This window comes from Emydura macquarii, unplaced genomic scaffold, assembly GCF_026122565.2.
Source record: "Emydura macquarii macquarii isolate MOO-44397 ecotype Brisbane River unplaced genomic scaffold, CSIRO-AGI_Emac_v2 contig_312, whole genome shotgun sequence".
In the NCBI taxonomy this organism is placed as follows: Eukaryota; Metazoa; Chordata; order Testudines; family Chelidae; genus Emydura; species Emydura macquarii.
The window spans coordinates 7,518,908-7,536,095 of record NW_027130449.1 but is presented as its reverse complement, the minus strand read 5'-3'; the positions used below and the strand labels follow the sequence as shown (position 1 = coordinate 7,536,095).

The 17,188-nt window shown below is 40.1% G+C and overlaps 1 protein-coding gene and 2 long non-coding RNA genes across 3 annotated transcripts; all 3 read left to right on the top strand.

The window, feature by feature from the left end:
• Positions 1 to 217: 217 nt before the first annotated feature.
• Positions 218 to 2,715, top strand: LOC137163912 (uncharacterized). Its single transcript, XR_010922875.1, has 2 exons — positions 218 to 275; positions 1,302 to 2,715. It is a non-coding gene; the product is annotated as an uncharacterized lncRNA (long non-coding RNA).
• Positions 2,716 to 6,346: 3,631 nt separating this feature from the next.
• On the top strand, positions 6,347 to 7,998 carry LOC137162772 (uncharacterized). Its single transcript, XR_010922492.1, has 2 exons — positions 6,347 to 6,442; positions 7,415 to 7,998. It is a non-coding gene; the product is annotated as an uncharacterized lncRNA (long non-coding RNA).
• A 4,189-nt stretch (positions 7,999 to 12,187) lies between these two features.
• LOC137163907 (brain acid soluble protein 1 homolog) lies at positions 12,188 to 14,270 on the top strand. Its single transcript, XM_067564369.1, has 2 exons — positions 12,188 to 12,217; positions 12,879 to 14,270. Exon 2 carries the CDS (start codon positions 12,973 to 12,975, stop codon positions 13,378 to 13,380), a length of 408 nt encoding a protein of 135 aa, XP_067420470.1. The 5' UTR covers positions 12,188 to 12,217; positions 12,879 to 12,972; the 3' UTR covers positions 13,381 to 14,270.
• The last annotated feature ends 2,918 nt before the right edge of the window (positions 14,271 to 17,188 follow it).

Sequence of the window (17,188 nt, the reverse complement as noted above, 5' to 3'; positions counted from 1 at the left end):
CAAAACAAAGAAAGTTTGAGTAGAAAAGATTCAGCTACAGAATGTGTAAATAGCCATATATGCAACATTCAACTCAGTTCTTCGGAGACTTAAATAGGCAATAGTTGTGTGAGGGGGAAATTAATTCAGTGGAACTAGTGTTCAGGGATTTGTGGGGAAGTAGTTCTGTGTAACCACCTACCCCTATATAAGAACCATCCATTGACTTAGCAGCTCTCACAGGTTGTGGTACTAGCTATTGAGTGGTTTGAAGTAGAGTTGAGATTGGTTTGGAGGTAAGAGTTCTCTCTCTTTTTTTGCTCTATTAAAATGCTTCCCTGATCTTTAATTATGGGGCTGTATATTACAATGGGATTATGTATCTATATGTCTTGCCATTACATTGCTTGCTACTGAAGTATGGTATGGTTTTAATGTAAGTTGGGTGATTGTGTGATTTGTGGGTGGGGGATGGTGCATGTGGCTTATACATCATTGATGGTTGGAGTCTATTAACAAATCCTATATGTATCCTCTGTTGCTTAATATGTAGGCTTATACTATTGTTAGCCTGCTGATTCTGCTCAGTAGCAGAATATTCTGCTGTTTCTGTGGCACTCACTATAAACTGAACTCCATTGCCCACAACTTTCTCTTTAGGTAAAAAAATACCAGCTTTGCTAGTCTCCTGATCAGCCATGTTTAAAAAACCCTCAAAAAAACAACCTCTTAATGAGGTAACTAGCAGTCTACTATTGCCACTGCATGGGTAGGATAGAAGAACTCTTATCAAGTTCTGATTGCTTGGCCTTTAGGAACTAATCAACTAAAAACTGTGGTCTGTGGATCCTGTGTTCAGTTAATAATATTGGCGAAGAATCCCCTCTCGGCTATCTGCCATTTAAATGGTTTCCAGAGACAATGTGCCAAGACAGCAAAACTGTAAATTGACAAGGAAGCCTGGGGAAAAAATAAATAAGCATATGTAGTCCTTTTCCTCTATTTTTCCTTGAAAGGCTGTAATGTCACACACTAGGTGCCAATAATATCAGCTTTGCTACATTCAAACTGAGCATTCAGCTCATTTGCTGTTTTATGTGTAATCCATGGTGCATTTATACTTGTCCCATGGGTGAATGTTTCAATCAGTTCCTGGTACTGGAGTTCAATGTAGTAATAGAGGGTTGTAGCACTGGTTTCACTTACTTGGCTCACTAGGGAATGTGGATTGGGTGTTCAGGGTTTGAGTGCCAGGTATTCACCTACCTTTTAGCTACTTGATCACTGCATCTTGTATCTCCTCAATCTTTTTGTCTTTACAGCCCTTCCTCTGGTTACTAACATAGATTGTGCCCCTGACCTGAGAAGTTACTGGTCTCAAAGAAAAGCAAGTCACTAACCACAGCTGTTGTGGGCTGCTGCAGTAGCACTGTGAACATGGGAGGCAAACTGAGCAAGAAGGGGCTCAACATGGCTTATGAGAAACCAATAGGCCAGAGGGTTGAAGAAGCTACTGAGGCTGCTACAGTGAAGTCAAAGGAGAGTGAGGAAGTCCACCCTGTTGCAGAATTGATGGGACCCACAACTGAGAAGAGGGACCAAGATTCCCAGGTCCCTACCGATGAGACCGAAGACAAGGAAGGAGGCGGAGTCCCTGAAGTGGGCCTGGATGAAACCTGTGAACCTGAACCAAAACAGCTAGATTTGGTGCCTAATGAAGAGCAGCTGGTGGCTACTGCCAATGAGGAAATTACTAAATCTTCAGAGGCAGACCCTTCCCCGCTTCTGGAAGAAACTGCAGCTAAAGGTGTTGAGCACAGATAGGAAGGGGATACTGAATAGATGGAATCCCCCAGCATCTTAATGCCAAGTAACTAAAAAAGTGACTCCACCCTGGTTTCCATTTCAAGACCAATCTCATTGAGACCTTCTGCAGAGTGAGCCTGGCAACACTAGACTACTCTCTGCTTTTAAAACCTCAGACTGTTGCCTTGGCAGACTTCAATCCTTCCAGCTACTGACTTTGATCCCTAGTGCCAGAGTGAAATGGACTGGACTTAGTTTTACTAGCATTACCTACCTTCTCTGTGTGGTTCCATCAGTATGGTGAGCTGTATCCTCACTCTTAGCCAAATTTCAGTCCTTTGTAGGGAAATAAGCAAGTAAGCCTGCATGCATCTAGTGTAGAAAATGTATTCTATCAATTGCACAATGTCCTGTGTCTTTAAGGCTGGATTATCTGAGTACAGCACATCTCCGTACCTACCTGCACTGTCATAAATGAACTTCCCCAGTGCATAGCCATCTTTCTCTCATTTTTAATATAAATGAGAGGAAAAATAGTATCTAAGGGTTTTAAGGCTTTGTGATATCATTTTTTTATATGCAATGAATGAGTGGCTTTTTAGGACAAACTTGCTTCCCTGTTTCCTTGTTGTTTTGCATGATGTGGCTATCAGTCCTGAATATAGTTAAAATGTAACAAGTTGATGCCTAGCTTTACCAGCACGCTAGTTACAATTCCAGATCCATTTTGAGGGCTCACTGCCACTTCAAAAACAGAAGAAATGAATGTAATTGCTCACATTTTGTGAGTTAGTAGAGCTGCCTCTGAACAATGTATCCTATATGTGCAGTAACAGGACATTGGAGGTTTATGGAAATCCTTAGAGTAACCTGCTGTGACTGAAATTCTCATGTTTGTCAATAAAATATTTTGTACTTGCAACAAGCAAATGTCTGAAACTTGTAGCTGGTGCTTACTTTCACTGACAGAACTTTAACTATGGACTAGCCAGGGAGTAGAGTTGCTACTGGATATGGGTATGAAACTCTACTAATTAAAAAACAATGCATCTTAACTTACAGCATTCATTACTATACAATGTTAGGGGAATCTTCCAAAAGCCCTAACATCTGGGAGAGTGGTGAGTGGATCCTGGGCACTATTGGTAATCTTACCCCTGAACACTAACACATGAATGCTCCATCAGGGTTCAGTTCAGGAGATGAATCCCTCTGAGGCCTCCTGGACTCAATAACACAACTGTAACATTCCATTAGCTAATACTGGGGCTGTGCTGGGTGGAGTCCTATTGCACACAATCTGTTTGGACTCCTAGCATGTAGGTGAAGTTCTACCACAACACCTTTCAGCCTTTGTAAAGGCTGAGCCTAAGCAGCACTACTCAAATAACTAGACTTCTAGTTTGCAGGAGTAAATAGCAATGATGTTGAGCAGTGTTGTAGTGTGTGGATCCACTGCTCCAAATTGGAGGGGAAAATTCTTCCAAAGAGTAGAACGCTTGCTGGCTTTACACAGAAGTAACTGACAATATGGTAGAGGTATCCTTGTCTTCTACTGGCCTTAAATTATCTACCATTATTCTGACTACTGCCTCTTCAGAAATGTGGGGAATAAAAACAGAAGTGTCTTCCTTGAGTTTTCTGCTCACTTCAGCCTCCTTCCTCAACTGAATAGGCTGCTTCTTCCTAATATCTCTGCTTCCTTGTTTTCATCAATACTGTCTAACTCCCTTGACTGCAATATTGTCTTTACAAACTTCCTTTCTCAAATGTGCCTTTCATTTCTTAAATCCCACCTCACTTCTTTCATTACTACTCACTAAATACATGATCATACCAGAGTTGTAAACTTCTTTCACCACCTTGCCACTCTAAAAACGTGTCTCAAGCAGATTCTGTTTTCCTTAAACAATAGTTGAGCTGGTAGGGAAAGATTTGCGTGCCAAAAAAAAAAAAATTGAACAATGTTTTCTCCTTCAAAACTCTTCGGTTTTTCTTTTTGCTTAAAGTTGGTGCTAGAGGAAAACACACAATGCTGTGTGAAAGGGAGCCTAGGTGCAGAAATTTCCATTTTAACAACTAATTTTTTTTCTTCCTAGTGTTGCTGAGGTTTAAACCCGCTCAGTTGTAGATCTTCTGTCATGCCCTGTATTTGGAACAGCCACCTGCTTATTGACCACCTTACAGTGTAGATGAATGTACTTTACACTGACTAATATATAACTAGCATGGCAGTAGTAAGATGTACAAGATTTTAATAAATGACAGCTGTACCAGAAGGAAATCAGTCTAAAAGAAAAGACCCAGCTATTGAGGGGGGAGTAAGAAAGGCAGCAACAAAAATAAGTTTAAGTTTTTCTAACAGGGACTAGGGTTAAGCACATTTAGTAATCAATAGCTATAATCACCATTTGTTACCCACCATAAACTGCTAGCTTCCAACCACCCTTTGTTTTCCTACTTTAAAAATTGTTCCTACATGGATGATTTCTCAGCCTTCTGTAAGTTCTTAGCCTTACTGTGTTAAGTCTAAACAATGAGAGTTCTGTGGCACCTTAAAGACTAACAAATTTATTTGGGCATAAGTTTTCGCGGGCAGAAACCCACTTTGTCAGATGCAAGATGTGTTAAGTCTGAAGCTTTATTTGTAAGCCACCATGTACATTCATACTGCTATCTAAATGCTTAATTGTTCTGAGCTGTAGCTTCAAACCCATGCTTTAGACCACAAGCCTAAAATTAGAGCATATGCTTAGCTGGTTATGCAAAGTATGAACAGGTATTATACTGTGAGGCAAGAGCATAGAAAAACCATCTCACACAGCAGTTATCAGTTCTATGTACACTGCACATTAACATAGAAGCCTCCTTATCTTGTTCTACCAAATATCTAAGAGAAACCATATGCCAGCTAAAAGTGATCCAAAGGGAAGTGAAAAGGCTGGCAGTGAGGTTGGTTGTCTATATTCTCTGAATGTAAGAAATGGCATCCAAGTTGAGCTACATTGCATGTAGGAGTTTCTTTTCTTTTATTTAGACTAACCACTATCTCCCCCCAGGTTCCTATTTTGCTTCACAAAACTCACTACATTCACCCAACTTTGATGGACTGCTCTCTGCTTTCTACAGTTGTATGACCATAATTGTGGCTAGGTGTATGAAGCAGCTCCTTTACAGTCAGCAGTAGGATTTATATTTGCATATCACATTAAGAACTGCTTATGTAGGTAATGGTTCATATCCCTGCAAAAATCAGTCTCATATGTTTGGACTATCTAGACATATATTTGCAATTACTCTCCAGAGAATGTTTTTTCCAGCAATTATATGACCATTGTACTGTAAAATGTATTACCTATGTACCATCAGATCTCTTGTATATTACTGGGTCTCCAAATGTTGCCAATAGTTAGCCCATCCAACTCTCCTGGGACCCTAAGTTAAATGCCCACCCCTCCGTGCATACTTCCCTACAGTGAATTAGCAATAACACATGATCACTTTCCCACCAGAATGTCCAAGGCTATTCCTTCCAGGTTTAATCATCATCTCACAAATATTTATCACTAAAATCAGCTTCCTTACTTACAAAGGAGAAAGAGGGCATGGGCCGTTTTGTTGGCAATTTCAGTTTTTAGTTGCTAGCTCTCTCTATTGATTGATTTTATGTGTCTGCTGTTTACATTCTGTCCATGAGCTCTGAGTCATTCCATCTGATCCTGCTTCAATGTGCAATTGGCTTTGGGAGCATTGATCATTTAGGAGAGTTTAGGGTTCCTCTTTCCATTTTGCAGATGTGCCTTCTTTACATTACACTGTGCAGCAGAAATCTGAGTATGAGTGAGGCAGTGACAGTATCCTCTATGGCAGGTGACCAAATCCCGCTAGGGACATCCATCCAATCAGCAGCCACAATAAAATCTCTACAAAGACAGGCCACTTTCAGATGGCACAAAAAGAAAAAAGGTGGTGGGTTTTCACATCAAATTGCTTGTTATTGGACAAAGCAGGGGCAACTTGTTAAATAACATCACCCTAAAACACATCTCTGCTTCCACCTGTCGGCTTTGTCTCCACAACACAATGTGTAGACCCTAATCATGTACCCACATACACAGGTAGTTAATTTTACACATTCTGAGTAACCTCATTGAAGGCAAAGGGACTATTCACAATGTGTAAAGTTAAACATGCAAGTAAGGTTTTGCAGGATGGGTGCCTCTAGCAATCAGCAGTCTGCATAAGCAGGCACATTCATACCAGTATTGTAAACTCAAAGCACGATCCAAGTCAAATTACATATTAAGAGACATGGGGATATGTATGTGTGGGCCACTGGTTTTTATTTTTAATTTATTTTCACTTTTAAAGCAAAGTGAATAAAGTGAAACTGTTACAAAGTGAATATAAAAGATACAGTGATATGGTTCTAAAGAAGTTAAAGGATGTCCATCCTTCACACAATATAGCAGCAAATAATGGGGTCAGGGGAAATTGATTCAGTGGAACAAATGTTCAGGTTCTTATGGGGAAGTAGTTCTGTGTGACCACCTACTGCTACATAAGACCAGCCTAGGTGTGGTAAATGTAGCTGTTTAAGTATCCATACAGAATGTACTTTTAGAGCTTGCTAATGAGCAGGTTTTTTATTTGGTTGGTAAGAATTGTCTACTGAACTCATGTTCTGTTAAAGATGCTTTCCCTGGTCTTAAATTGTGAGCCTGTATGGTGCAATGATATATATTTTTATGTGATTGTTGGTTTGGGGTGGGGTGTAGTGTAGTGGATGGGTGGTGTCACCTTTAATAGGTTACATGTGTTCTCTATACTGTCTAATATGTGTGCTGATAGCAGGGGGGCTGTCTAATCAGCTCCATGTCAGTGTGCTCTGTTCTATGCCTGATCCTCTCTCTCTCCCTTGTTACAAATGTAACAAATTAACCTGACCACTCACACCTTAATATTATTTTAACTAAAGAAACAAACTTGTGATCTGGAGAGGTAGCATTTGCCCCTTTCTTTTACAAAGCAACTAAAATATAACTCTAGTAGTGAGACAAACTCTCTCTCATTGAGTTCTGATTGCCTGGGCTTTAGGAACAAGTCCTATTTTGTCTAATCCATCTAAACTCTCTGATGTTTAGATCACCTGGTGTTCAGTCAGTAATATTAGATGCAAGAGAGTTACTATTTTGTCTTACTTATCCTTTAAATGGAAATAATGAGCTAATCCTTTTCGTGGGTGAAATTAAACTGACAAGAACTCATTGAAAAACAATTAGAGAAATGCACGTGGCCCAATTACTTATGTTATCCATTAAAAGGCTGTCATGTCTCAGTGGGTGCTAGTAGTATCGGCTCTCCTGTATGCAGGCTTGGTATTAGGCTCATTGGTTGTTTTATGCATAATCTATGGCCATCTTTTTCTTGTCCCATTTAATGTTTCAGTCATCTCTTGGAGGAGAATAATACAGAAATGCTCTGTTGGAGAGCTCATCTAAGATGTACATCCTCTGACCACCCAATCCTTATTACTCAGAGAAGTTTCGGAGCTTTTGTTAGCAGATGTTCACTAACCTTAGCTATTTTATCATTGGATTACATATCTCACTTTAGCTCTCTCTTACAGATCTCTCATTGGTTACTAACAGTCCTCAGCACAGATCCTTCCTCGTACAGCAAGATTCAGGTTTTCTCAGAGAGAGATGCAAGTCATTTACTGCACTGCAAACACGAGAGGCAGACTTGGCAAGAAGGGGCTCAATGTGGCTTATGAGAAACCAATAGCCCAGAGGGTTGAAGAAGAAGTTACCGAGGCTGCTACAGTGAAACCAGAGGAGAGTGAGGAAGTCCACCCTGCTGCAGAATTGATGGCACCCACAAATGAGAAGAGGGACAGGGATTCCCAGGTCCCTGCTGATGAGACATAAGACCAGGAAGGAAGTGGAGTCCCTGCAATGGGCACGGAAGATACCTGTAAACCTGAACTGAAGCAGCTAGATTTGGTGCCACTTCTCCAGTCAAAGGAAACGTAGTGACATTAATATAAGAGTATGCAAGTTAGTATTGTCTTCTCAATAAGTATTGTATATGTACAGTAACAGGACAGGGGAGGCTTATATGACATCTGTATATATCCTAACCTGACTTAGTGACTGCTTTATTCTAATGTTTGCTATCAATAAACATCAATTTATAACTGTCACAGGCAAATGTCTGAAACCTCTGGCTACGTCTACCTTCAGTGAATGAACGTGAGCTATAGACTGTTGGGTGAGCGAGGAGATGCTAGTGGACATAGCTATAAAAGCAACTACTGTACTAAATGTTGCATTTTAGCAGTCAATGCTATACAGTCTACAGTATAGCTTTCAGAGTGACTACATCCTCTCTGAAAAGCTGGGCCTTGGACCCTATTGATAATCTTATCCCTCAGCTCTGAAGATATGTGAAAGCTACATCCAAATTCAATTCAAGAAATGGTCATAGGCAAACACTTCTGTACTCGGGCCGGGGGAGAGCTTTCTAAGTGCACTTCAGTCATACAACTATAACACTCTAGCATTTAATAGTATATGTTTCAATGGGCCCCAGTGCACATGAATTCTGTTTCTTTGTGCACATAGAATTTCAGATAAGAGGTTACGAGGTACTTTCTCCCGTTGCAAGGAGAGGGCCCATTCAGATCTGCTGAAGTTGATATGCCTCTAGTCTGCTGTGGCCAGGTATTACTATAGTTTGTTGTAATAAGATGAAAAAGAGCCCTTCTTCCATAAGTCAGCTTCTGACTTCTAAGCTGAGAATGGCAGTTAGAAAGGAATACACAAAAGGGGGGCGTCGGGACATGACTTTTCAGATACCACACACCATCTTACTTGCTACCTGTCTTGAATACTTTTGATTCTGGCTCTCTTATATTACTCTGAAACTTCATTCACTTACCACCCTGATTTTGTCACTGAAGTGCTTGACTGCACTGTAAATCTTCCTCTTCTCCAAGCTGGCTTCCGCTCTGTTTGTGCTGAATCTAACCATCCCCTAGGTAACATAAACAGCACTTGCCTCATTCTCTTTTAGTCCTATCAGGTTTCAGTTCATTGATCAGTTTTCCCCCTTGTGTTACTGGTTTCTCCTGCACCTCAATCTGTAACTGCATCTTCAATGTCTCTATTAGTGAGAGAAGATGAGAAGGCTCCAGGACTGTTTTGTCCTGTGCTCTTGATAGCTTGAGACATGTTCTGATTAGCAACTGTGCTCTGAATCAGAGGGGAACACTTCCATGAAATTAATGGATGATTCCTGGATTTACATGGGTGTAATTAAGAGTACAATGTGGGCATCTCTGTCTTCAGGCAGCCTTAGCCTATCTGTCATTATTCTAGCTCTTCATGTCTAATGCTCCAGTTGTCTAGATTCCCCTCTGATTTTTTGCTGTCATTTCAAACTGTGTCCCCCAAACCGAACACTTTCCTGATATCGCTCTGCTTCCAGCATTAACCTCTGCATTGGCCTCTGATTCCCCTGACTTCAGCATTGTCGTTGCTTGCTCACTGCCTCTTCTTTCTCTGGCTTGTCTTGTATTTCGTAAATCTATTCCCCCTTTTTTCCTCTCATCATTTACAAATCTCCATAGGATTATTATACACTTCTGTCACCACTTCTCCACTCTAAACTCCACCATGAAATTAATCTCTCTCTTTCTCTGAAGGTGTTAATGACTGTTGCCATTCTGTACCACCTTTGAAAGCCCTCACTGACTTCTTGTTTTCTCCTGTAGAAGAGCTCTGCTGGTGAAATCCTGGACCTATTTAAATTAGAGGCAAATCTCCAATTAACTCCAATGGGGCTAAGATGTGGCCTTGAGTCCTTAAATTCAAGGTCATACATCATCACACCCTTTGAACCTGATTTTGCCAATTTTATTTCTTTTGTTGAGCTGGTAGGGAATTGTTTGCAATTTTTTATCAAACAGTGAAATGTTTGGTGTTAATTTTACTTCAAATGTTTTCAGATTTTCATCATAACAAAAATAGTGGTGTTTTGATGAGAATACAAAATGCTTTATGAAAAAAGAATTATTGTAAAAATACCTCCTTTAACCAAAAGAAAAAAAAATCCCTTTACATCAAAACTTTGACAAGGTTTCAGTCAGTTCCACCTTCATTATTTGGTTTTCTATCTTCAATTATGCTGACCTTTGTGCTTGAAAAAGCCAAGGCTTGTCCACCTATTTATCATATAGCCAAGTATAGTGTATGCTGCTAATCTATAACCAGTTTGGCTGTGGTAGGTGCACAAACATAATAAATGACAGTCTCTACCCCATGAAAATCATGGTCTAAAAGACAAAACAAAACAAATGAGGAAGTAGAACAAAGAGGATAGGGCAGCAAAAATAAGAGGGGATTCTTAGCACAGACCAATGCCATGTATAACTTTTGGCTAATCAGTTGCCATAATTTGCAATTTGTCACTTTGCCATTAGTAGACAGTAGTGTTTAAGTACCCTTTATTTTCCTACCTAGGTATTCATCCTAAACTGATGATTCCTCAGCCTCCTTTAAGCTCTTACTCCTGCTGGGTTAAGTTTGAAGCTGTATTTGTAAACCACTATGTACATTCATACTGTTATCCCAATGCTCAGTCATCCTGATGTGTAGCTTCCAACCCACTTGGCATACCACAAGCCTATAATCAGAGCATTCACTTAGCCACATATGTAAAATATGAACAGGTATAGTCTAAGAAAAAACCCAACACACTGTCAATTATACATCCAGGTGCTCTTCAGTGTATGTTAACATAGAAGCCTCCTTATCTTGTTCTACCAAACATCCCAGAGAAACTGCCTGCCAATTGAAAGTAGTCCAAAGGGAGGTAAAATCACTGGCAATGAGGTTGGTTGATTGGTTGTCAGTGCTCTCTGCATGTGAAAAAATGGTATCCAAGTTGAACTACATTCTATGCAGGAGCCTGTTTTTAGACGTCACTAACTAGTATATTCCAGTTTGCTATTCTCCTTCCTAAAACTCACTAGACCCACCAAACATTAACGACTGCCATCCTTTTCCTACAGTAGTTAGATAGTAATAGTTGTAGTCAGAAATAAAAAAATTCCTTAGATGGATATTGCAGTTCCTCTACAGTCAGCAGTAGGATTTATACTCCCATAGATTAGGAATTCCCCAAGTAGGTAATGGTTCATATCACTGCAAACAGCCTTTTCAAAGCTAGATACATATTTCAATTCTCCTGCAATTATGTGACTACCCCAGCCCTGTTAAATGTGTAAACTATATACCATCTATTCACTTGTACATCCAGTGATGTCTCCAAACATTTTGTGCATCCGATGTTTTGGTTTTGGCCCATATTCACCCCATCAGACGCTTCTAGAATCCCAAATTAAATACCCACCCCTTGGTAAATGCAATCCCATGGTGCATTACTTGGATTGGGTTTTATGTTTACAATGTTGGTATGTATACATTAGCCACATAAGCAAAATATGAACAAGTATCATATTCTGATATGCAATTGGCTCTGAAGCATAGATCATTGCCTTTAGGTCTATTGGGGGGAGGGAGAAAGGGTTAGCATTCCTTTTTCCATTTTGTAGATGTGCCCTCCCTATACTGCATTGCCCACCAGAAATCTGAATATGGTGCAGCAAAAGTGATTTCTGCAATATTCTATGGCAGGTACCCAGATCCTGCTAGGGACATCCATTCAATCTGCAGTCACAATAAAACCTCTGCAAATCCAAGCCACTTTCAGATGGCAGAAAAGGAAAAATGGCAGAGGGATTTCACATCAAACTGTTTGTTGCTGGACTTGTTTAAATTCCATCACCCCTAACATATTTCTGCTTGCACCTGGTCAACTTGTGCAAGAGTATGACTCAACATACATGCTTCATTTTGCACACTGTGAGTAACTTCATTAAAGTCAATGGGACTATTCACAATGTGAATGCGTAAAGTTAAACATGAGAGTAAGTCCTTACAGGATCAGTGCCTCAGCCATCCCCAGTTTGTGTGAACAGACATACATACAAACATTGTGAATTCAAAACTCCATCCAAGTAAGTTACATATAAAGGGAAATAGGAAAATATGTGTGCGCCACTGGTTTTTATTTTTACTTTATTATTAACTTTTAATGCCTGGTACAATATTAAAAACATTAAAATATGAGTATAAAGATAGAACCACAAGATTCTAAAGATATTAAAGGGTCTTTCACTTCTATCCTTCACACAATTTAGCAGGGAATAATGGTGTCGGGGAAACTGATTCAGTGGAACTAATGTTCAGGGACTTGTGGGGAAGTAGTTCTTTGTGACCACCTAGTGCCTTATAAGACCAGCCTGCTGAGTAAGAAGAAACTGATCAGAGACTGACATTAGAACAGCTGAAGTGACTTGGAGCTGGTAAGAGTATGCCTTATTTTGTTTGTTTATGGTGTGTTAAAAATAGTCCTTTGTTTGATCTTTAAATGTGGAGATATATGTTATTGTGAACTACCAATCTGATAGTTCAGGGGATGTGGTTGGTAGAAAATCTAGCAAGAAAACTGTGGTTGAAGGATGTGCATGCTTGGAGCATATGGGAATTTTTAGTAAGTTATGGGTTTGGAATATTATTGTACTACTTCAGCTTATGGCATTGTAACCATATGTAACTGACACCCTAAGCTGAATTTTGTATTGTATTCCTTGCTCCTTTTTTTTTTTTTTTTTTTTTTTTTTTTTCCCTCCCTTCCTGCTGCCCCCCCCCCCCCCCCCCACTACATGAGTAGCTTGTACTGCAGTGATTTTGTTTTCCTGTAATAGCTATTAATGTAGCTGTGGCCCGTGAACATATTTAGTTCATTGGCTGTTCTTCTGTGTAAACCATGGGTCATCTTAGTCTCATCCCATGGTGAATGTTTTAATCCTCTTGGGGGGAGGGGGAGTACTCGGTACAAATTAGACCAATGCTTCAGCAGTCCCCTGACTAACATGGGCTGGGTGTTCAGGGCAATCACTTCTTTACTATCCAGTATTCCCTTGTAATGATTGAGTAACTTGGATATCTTGTATCTCACTTTAGCTTTCTCTTCCAGGTCTCTCACTGGTTGTTCAGTCCTCAGCCCAGATCTTGTTGCATCAAGAAGCAAGTCATTTACTACTGTAGCCCTGCAAACATGGGAGGCAAACTGAGCAAGAAGGGGTTCAGTGTGGCTTATGAGAAACCAATAGCCCAACGGGTTGAAGAGGAAGCTACTGAACCTGCCACAATGAAGCCACAAGGGAGTGAGGAGGCCTACGGTGCTGCAGAGTCGATGGGACCCACAACTGAGAGGAGGGACCAAGATCCCCAGGTCCCTGCTGATGAGACCAAAGACAAGGAAGAAGGTGGAGTCCCTGCAATGGGCACAGAAGAGACCTGTAATCCTGAACCAAAGCAGCTAGATTTGGTGCCTAATGAAGAGCAGCTGGTGGCTGCTGCCAGTGAGGCAACCACTAAATCTCCAGAGGCAGACCCTTCCCAGCTTCTGGAACTAACAGCTACTAAAGGTGTTGAGAAGAGACAGGAAGGGGATGCTGAATAGATGGAATCCCCCAGCATCTGAATGCCAAGTAACTTCACCCCAGTTTCCATTTCAAGACCAGTTTCAGTGCAGAGACAACTTCTACAAAGTGAGTGTGGAAACACCTAGTACTGCTCTCTGATTCTACAACCTCTGAGACTGCCTTGGCAGAACACCTCAATCCTTCCAGCTGCTAACTTTGATCCTTAGAATCAGACTGAGTGGACAGACTGAGTAATGCTAGTGAAACTACCTCCTCTGAATGGTTCCATCAGCACTGGTGAGCTAGATCCCCACCTCTTCGCCAAACTTCTGTCCTCTGAAGAGGAACAGGGAATAAAGATGGCATGTATCTTAGATGAAAATGTGTTCTACCAGTTGCATAATGCCCTGTACCTTTATGGGTGGACTGCCTGAAAATACAGCACATCTTTCAATACCTGAACTGTCATAATTGCACTCTTCAATGCACAGCTATCTTCATCAGGTTCTCTTTGCCTTAATATGACTTCTCTCTCTATATATATATGCAATGGGAAGGTGGCTTTAAGACCAAACTTGCTTCCCCTGTATGCCTTTCATTGCCTTAAGTTGTGGGATGACACTGGGTATGTGTCCTGCATGCAGTAAAGATATTGTGGGTTGATGCATGACTTAATCAGCATCTGTTAACTACAATTCCAGCTACATGTTTGAGGCATCAGCTGACACTTTATTCCAACAATAGCAGGCAACAGATGAAATTTAATGTAATGGTTTATTGTATCAATTAGTAGGGTTTCTTCAGAACTACTTTCTTCTGGGTATAATAGGACACTGGAGGCTTTTGAAAGTCCTATATATAGTAGCCTGGCATGGTGATTGATGTATTCTAATATTTGCTAGTAATAAATTTCATTTTATAATTGCAATACGCTAGTGTCTCAAATCTATGGCTTCTATCTACCCTAACTGAATGAACTTTGGCTGTGGACTGTCTGGGGGTGTGTGTGTAAGGTGAAATATGTATCAACATTCCATGTTACAGTTTTACTCCATACCCTTTCATAGCTATGTAAGAAACACCCCATGACTAACCGCTTAAATCCCAGTTTTTAAAAAGCAACTGAGTCCCTAGGCATTTTTGATAGATTTGCCCCTGAACTTGAAAGATACATGGAAAGCTACTTTCAATTCAAGTTTGCAGTAGACCCTCCCAGCCAAAACATCCCTGAATTCTGGAGATTCTTATCTTAAGCTTTCTAAGCATACCTCAGTCATGCAACTAAACACTGGAATAATGAAGACTCTCACTATGCTTGCAGTGGCCACCACGCAGAGAATATGTCTCTATACTAGTTGTCAATCTTTTTATGAAAAAAACAGCCTACTATAAAGCAATGCCCATACTGCTCTGCTTGCATAACTGGGTTCTTCTGGCTCCATAAACACAGGGGCTGTTCCCTGGACTTAGACTGGTTTAACTGAAAGTACAATGGGGACAACCCATCTTCAGGAAGCCTGCTACTATATATAACTATTCCAGCTACCACCTCTTCAAGCTTTGTTACTCCTTCTAGCTTCTCTGCTGCCATTTCAGATTGTCTAGGTGTAAGAAACAAGTTCAGTTTTGTATCAAATCTATTTTCTCATTATGAGGTGACATCTGCACTGTCCTCTGACTTCCTTGACTTTGTGTTACCTTTTATCTGCGTACTGCCTGATATCAATAGTCTTCCACGGGTATTTCTTAAATTCCATCCCTCTTCCTTTTCCGATCAGTGATGCGTTAATCTTATGGAAAAGGCTTTAACTTCACAGTGACAGACTTATCTTCCTCTGTGAAGCGACCAACTATTTTTGCAATTCTGCACCTATCAGTCTGCAATTCTACCATTTATTTCAATGAGCTAAGGGTTTTTTTTGTTTGTGTTCCTTGTCATTAAGTTCAAGGTCCTACATTCTCACTACCCCACAATCTGATTCTGCTATTTTATCTGTCCAGTTGAATTGTAAGGAAAATGTTTGGGATTTTCCTGCAACTTGAAACTTTTTTCTTTAAAACTTGTTCCAATTTTCACTTTAAAAGGCTTTGAAAATATTAAACCATGCTGGTCTGGAACTTTCCATTTAAACAAAAAGCCTGTCTTTCATTCAAACTTCAATGTTTCAGGCTTTCCCCTCACCCCCCTTGTCATGCTGAACCCTTGGCTAGGGCAATTTATATTGTCAATAAGTGTGCTGTGCTATACTATGCCAGCTTGGCTGGAGCTTTTTAGGCTAAAAGTTTAGGCACAAAACTGGAGGGGAAAGAACAAGCATAGAGCAACAAGAATAAGAGGCTGTTTATCAAAGACCAGTGCTGTGCATAACTTCTAGCCAGTCAGTTGCAGTAATGGCAATTTGTCATATGCCTTAACTGTTAGCAGATGGTAGTTTCAAACCATTTTGCATTTTCCTATGTGTATGTCCTTTCATCTACTGATGATTCCTCAGCCTTCTTAATTAAACTCTCATTGTACCTGTGTTAACTATGGAAACTATTTTGAGAACCGTTAATATTGCTGCCTAAAAACTTAATTGTTTTGGCTTATATCTTCCCACCCACTCATCATTTCCAAACATGTAGTGCATTACCTGTTTTGGCCTGTATTCATCCCATCAAACTCTTCAAAGATTCTATGTTAAATGCCAACCCTTTGCATGCTCTCCCATGGTGTATTAGCAATCACATAAAAATGATAATTCTATCTCTGCCAGAATTCTCTAGACCCTTCCTTTCAAGTGTACCGATCATCTCACGCCAATATTTGTGACAAAAATCACCTTCTTTCAGTGGATATAACAGTCAGAGGAGAAGCAGGACCTTGGGATATTTTGTTTGCAGTTTCAATTGTTAATTGCCAGCTTTGTCTATGACATAGTTATAAAATGTCTGCTGTTTACACTGTTTTAATTAACTAAAATCATATGAAAAACAAACACATTTGCTAAAAAGTTACACAAGAAACCTATGTATGTGTGATGACTTTATATTTAATGTAGGATAATAGCCCTTGCTGGCGGTGAGTGTGGAGACATGACTAGAATCTGTACAGATACTATATAACAGGTTTCTTTTCAATAAATCAAGGAATGTGCTAGATAAAAACACAAGACATGCATATACTATATATTCTATCCTGCCTGTCATGATGCATCTCAGTCTTCAAACCACTGATTTCTTTGCATTTAGGCTGGGCTCAGCTGGTTCTGTGGGAGGTGGCTCTAGTGAAAGCAAAAGACTCCAGGATCAGTACAGATATTAAACCTGAGTAAAGCCTGTTTCTTCTTATGCAGAACAGATGGGGAGATGCATGGAAGGCAGGTATTGGGATAATGTGAGGATAAGGTCTAACACGGAGTGGACAGATAAAATTGCAAGACTCAAATGTGGTTTCACATTTTCAAGGGATACAGGTAATAACAGACAGCCCTACACTCTGCCCACCAGAAATCTGAGTATGAGTGATGCATTAGCAGTAACTTTTCCAATATTTTATGACAGGGAACCAGATCTTGTTAGGGACAACCATCCACTCTGCAACCACAATAAAATCTCTACAAAGCTAAGCCACGTTCAGATGGAAGAGAAGAAGAAGAAAGGGTGGTGGGTTTTCATTTCAAACATCTTGTTACTGAATAAAGCAAGAGCAACTATTTAAATCACTCCTAAAATACATCTATTAAGTTAGGTTAGCAGAAAACTAGCTAAATGGAAATGCGGTGGTGGTGTATAAAAAGCCACTTAGCACAAGCAAGATAGTATTGAAAGAGAAAATTGTAGGAGGTCTGATGATATCATCAATGC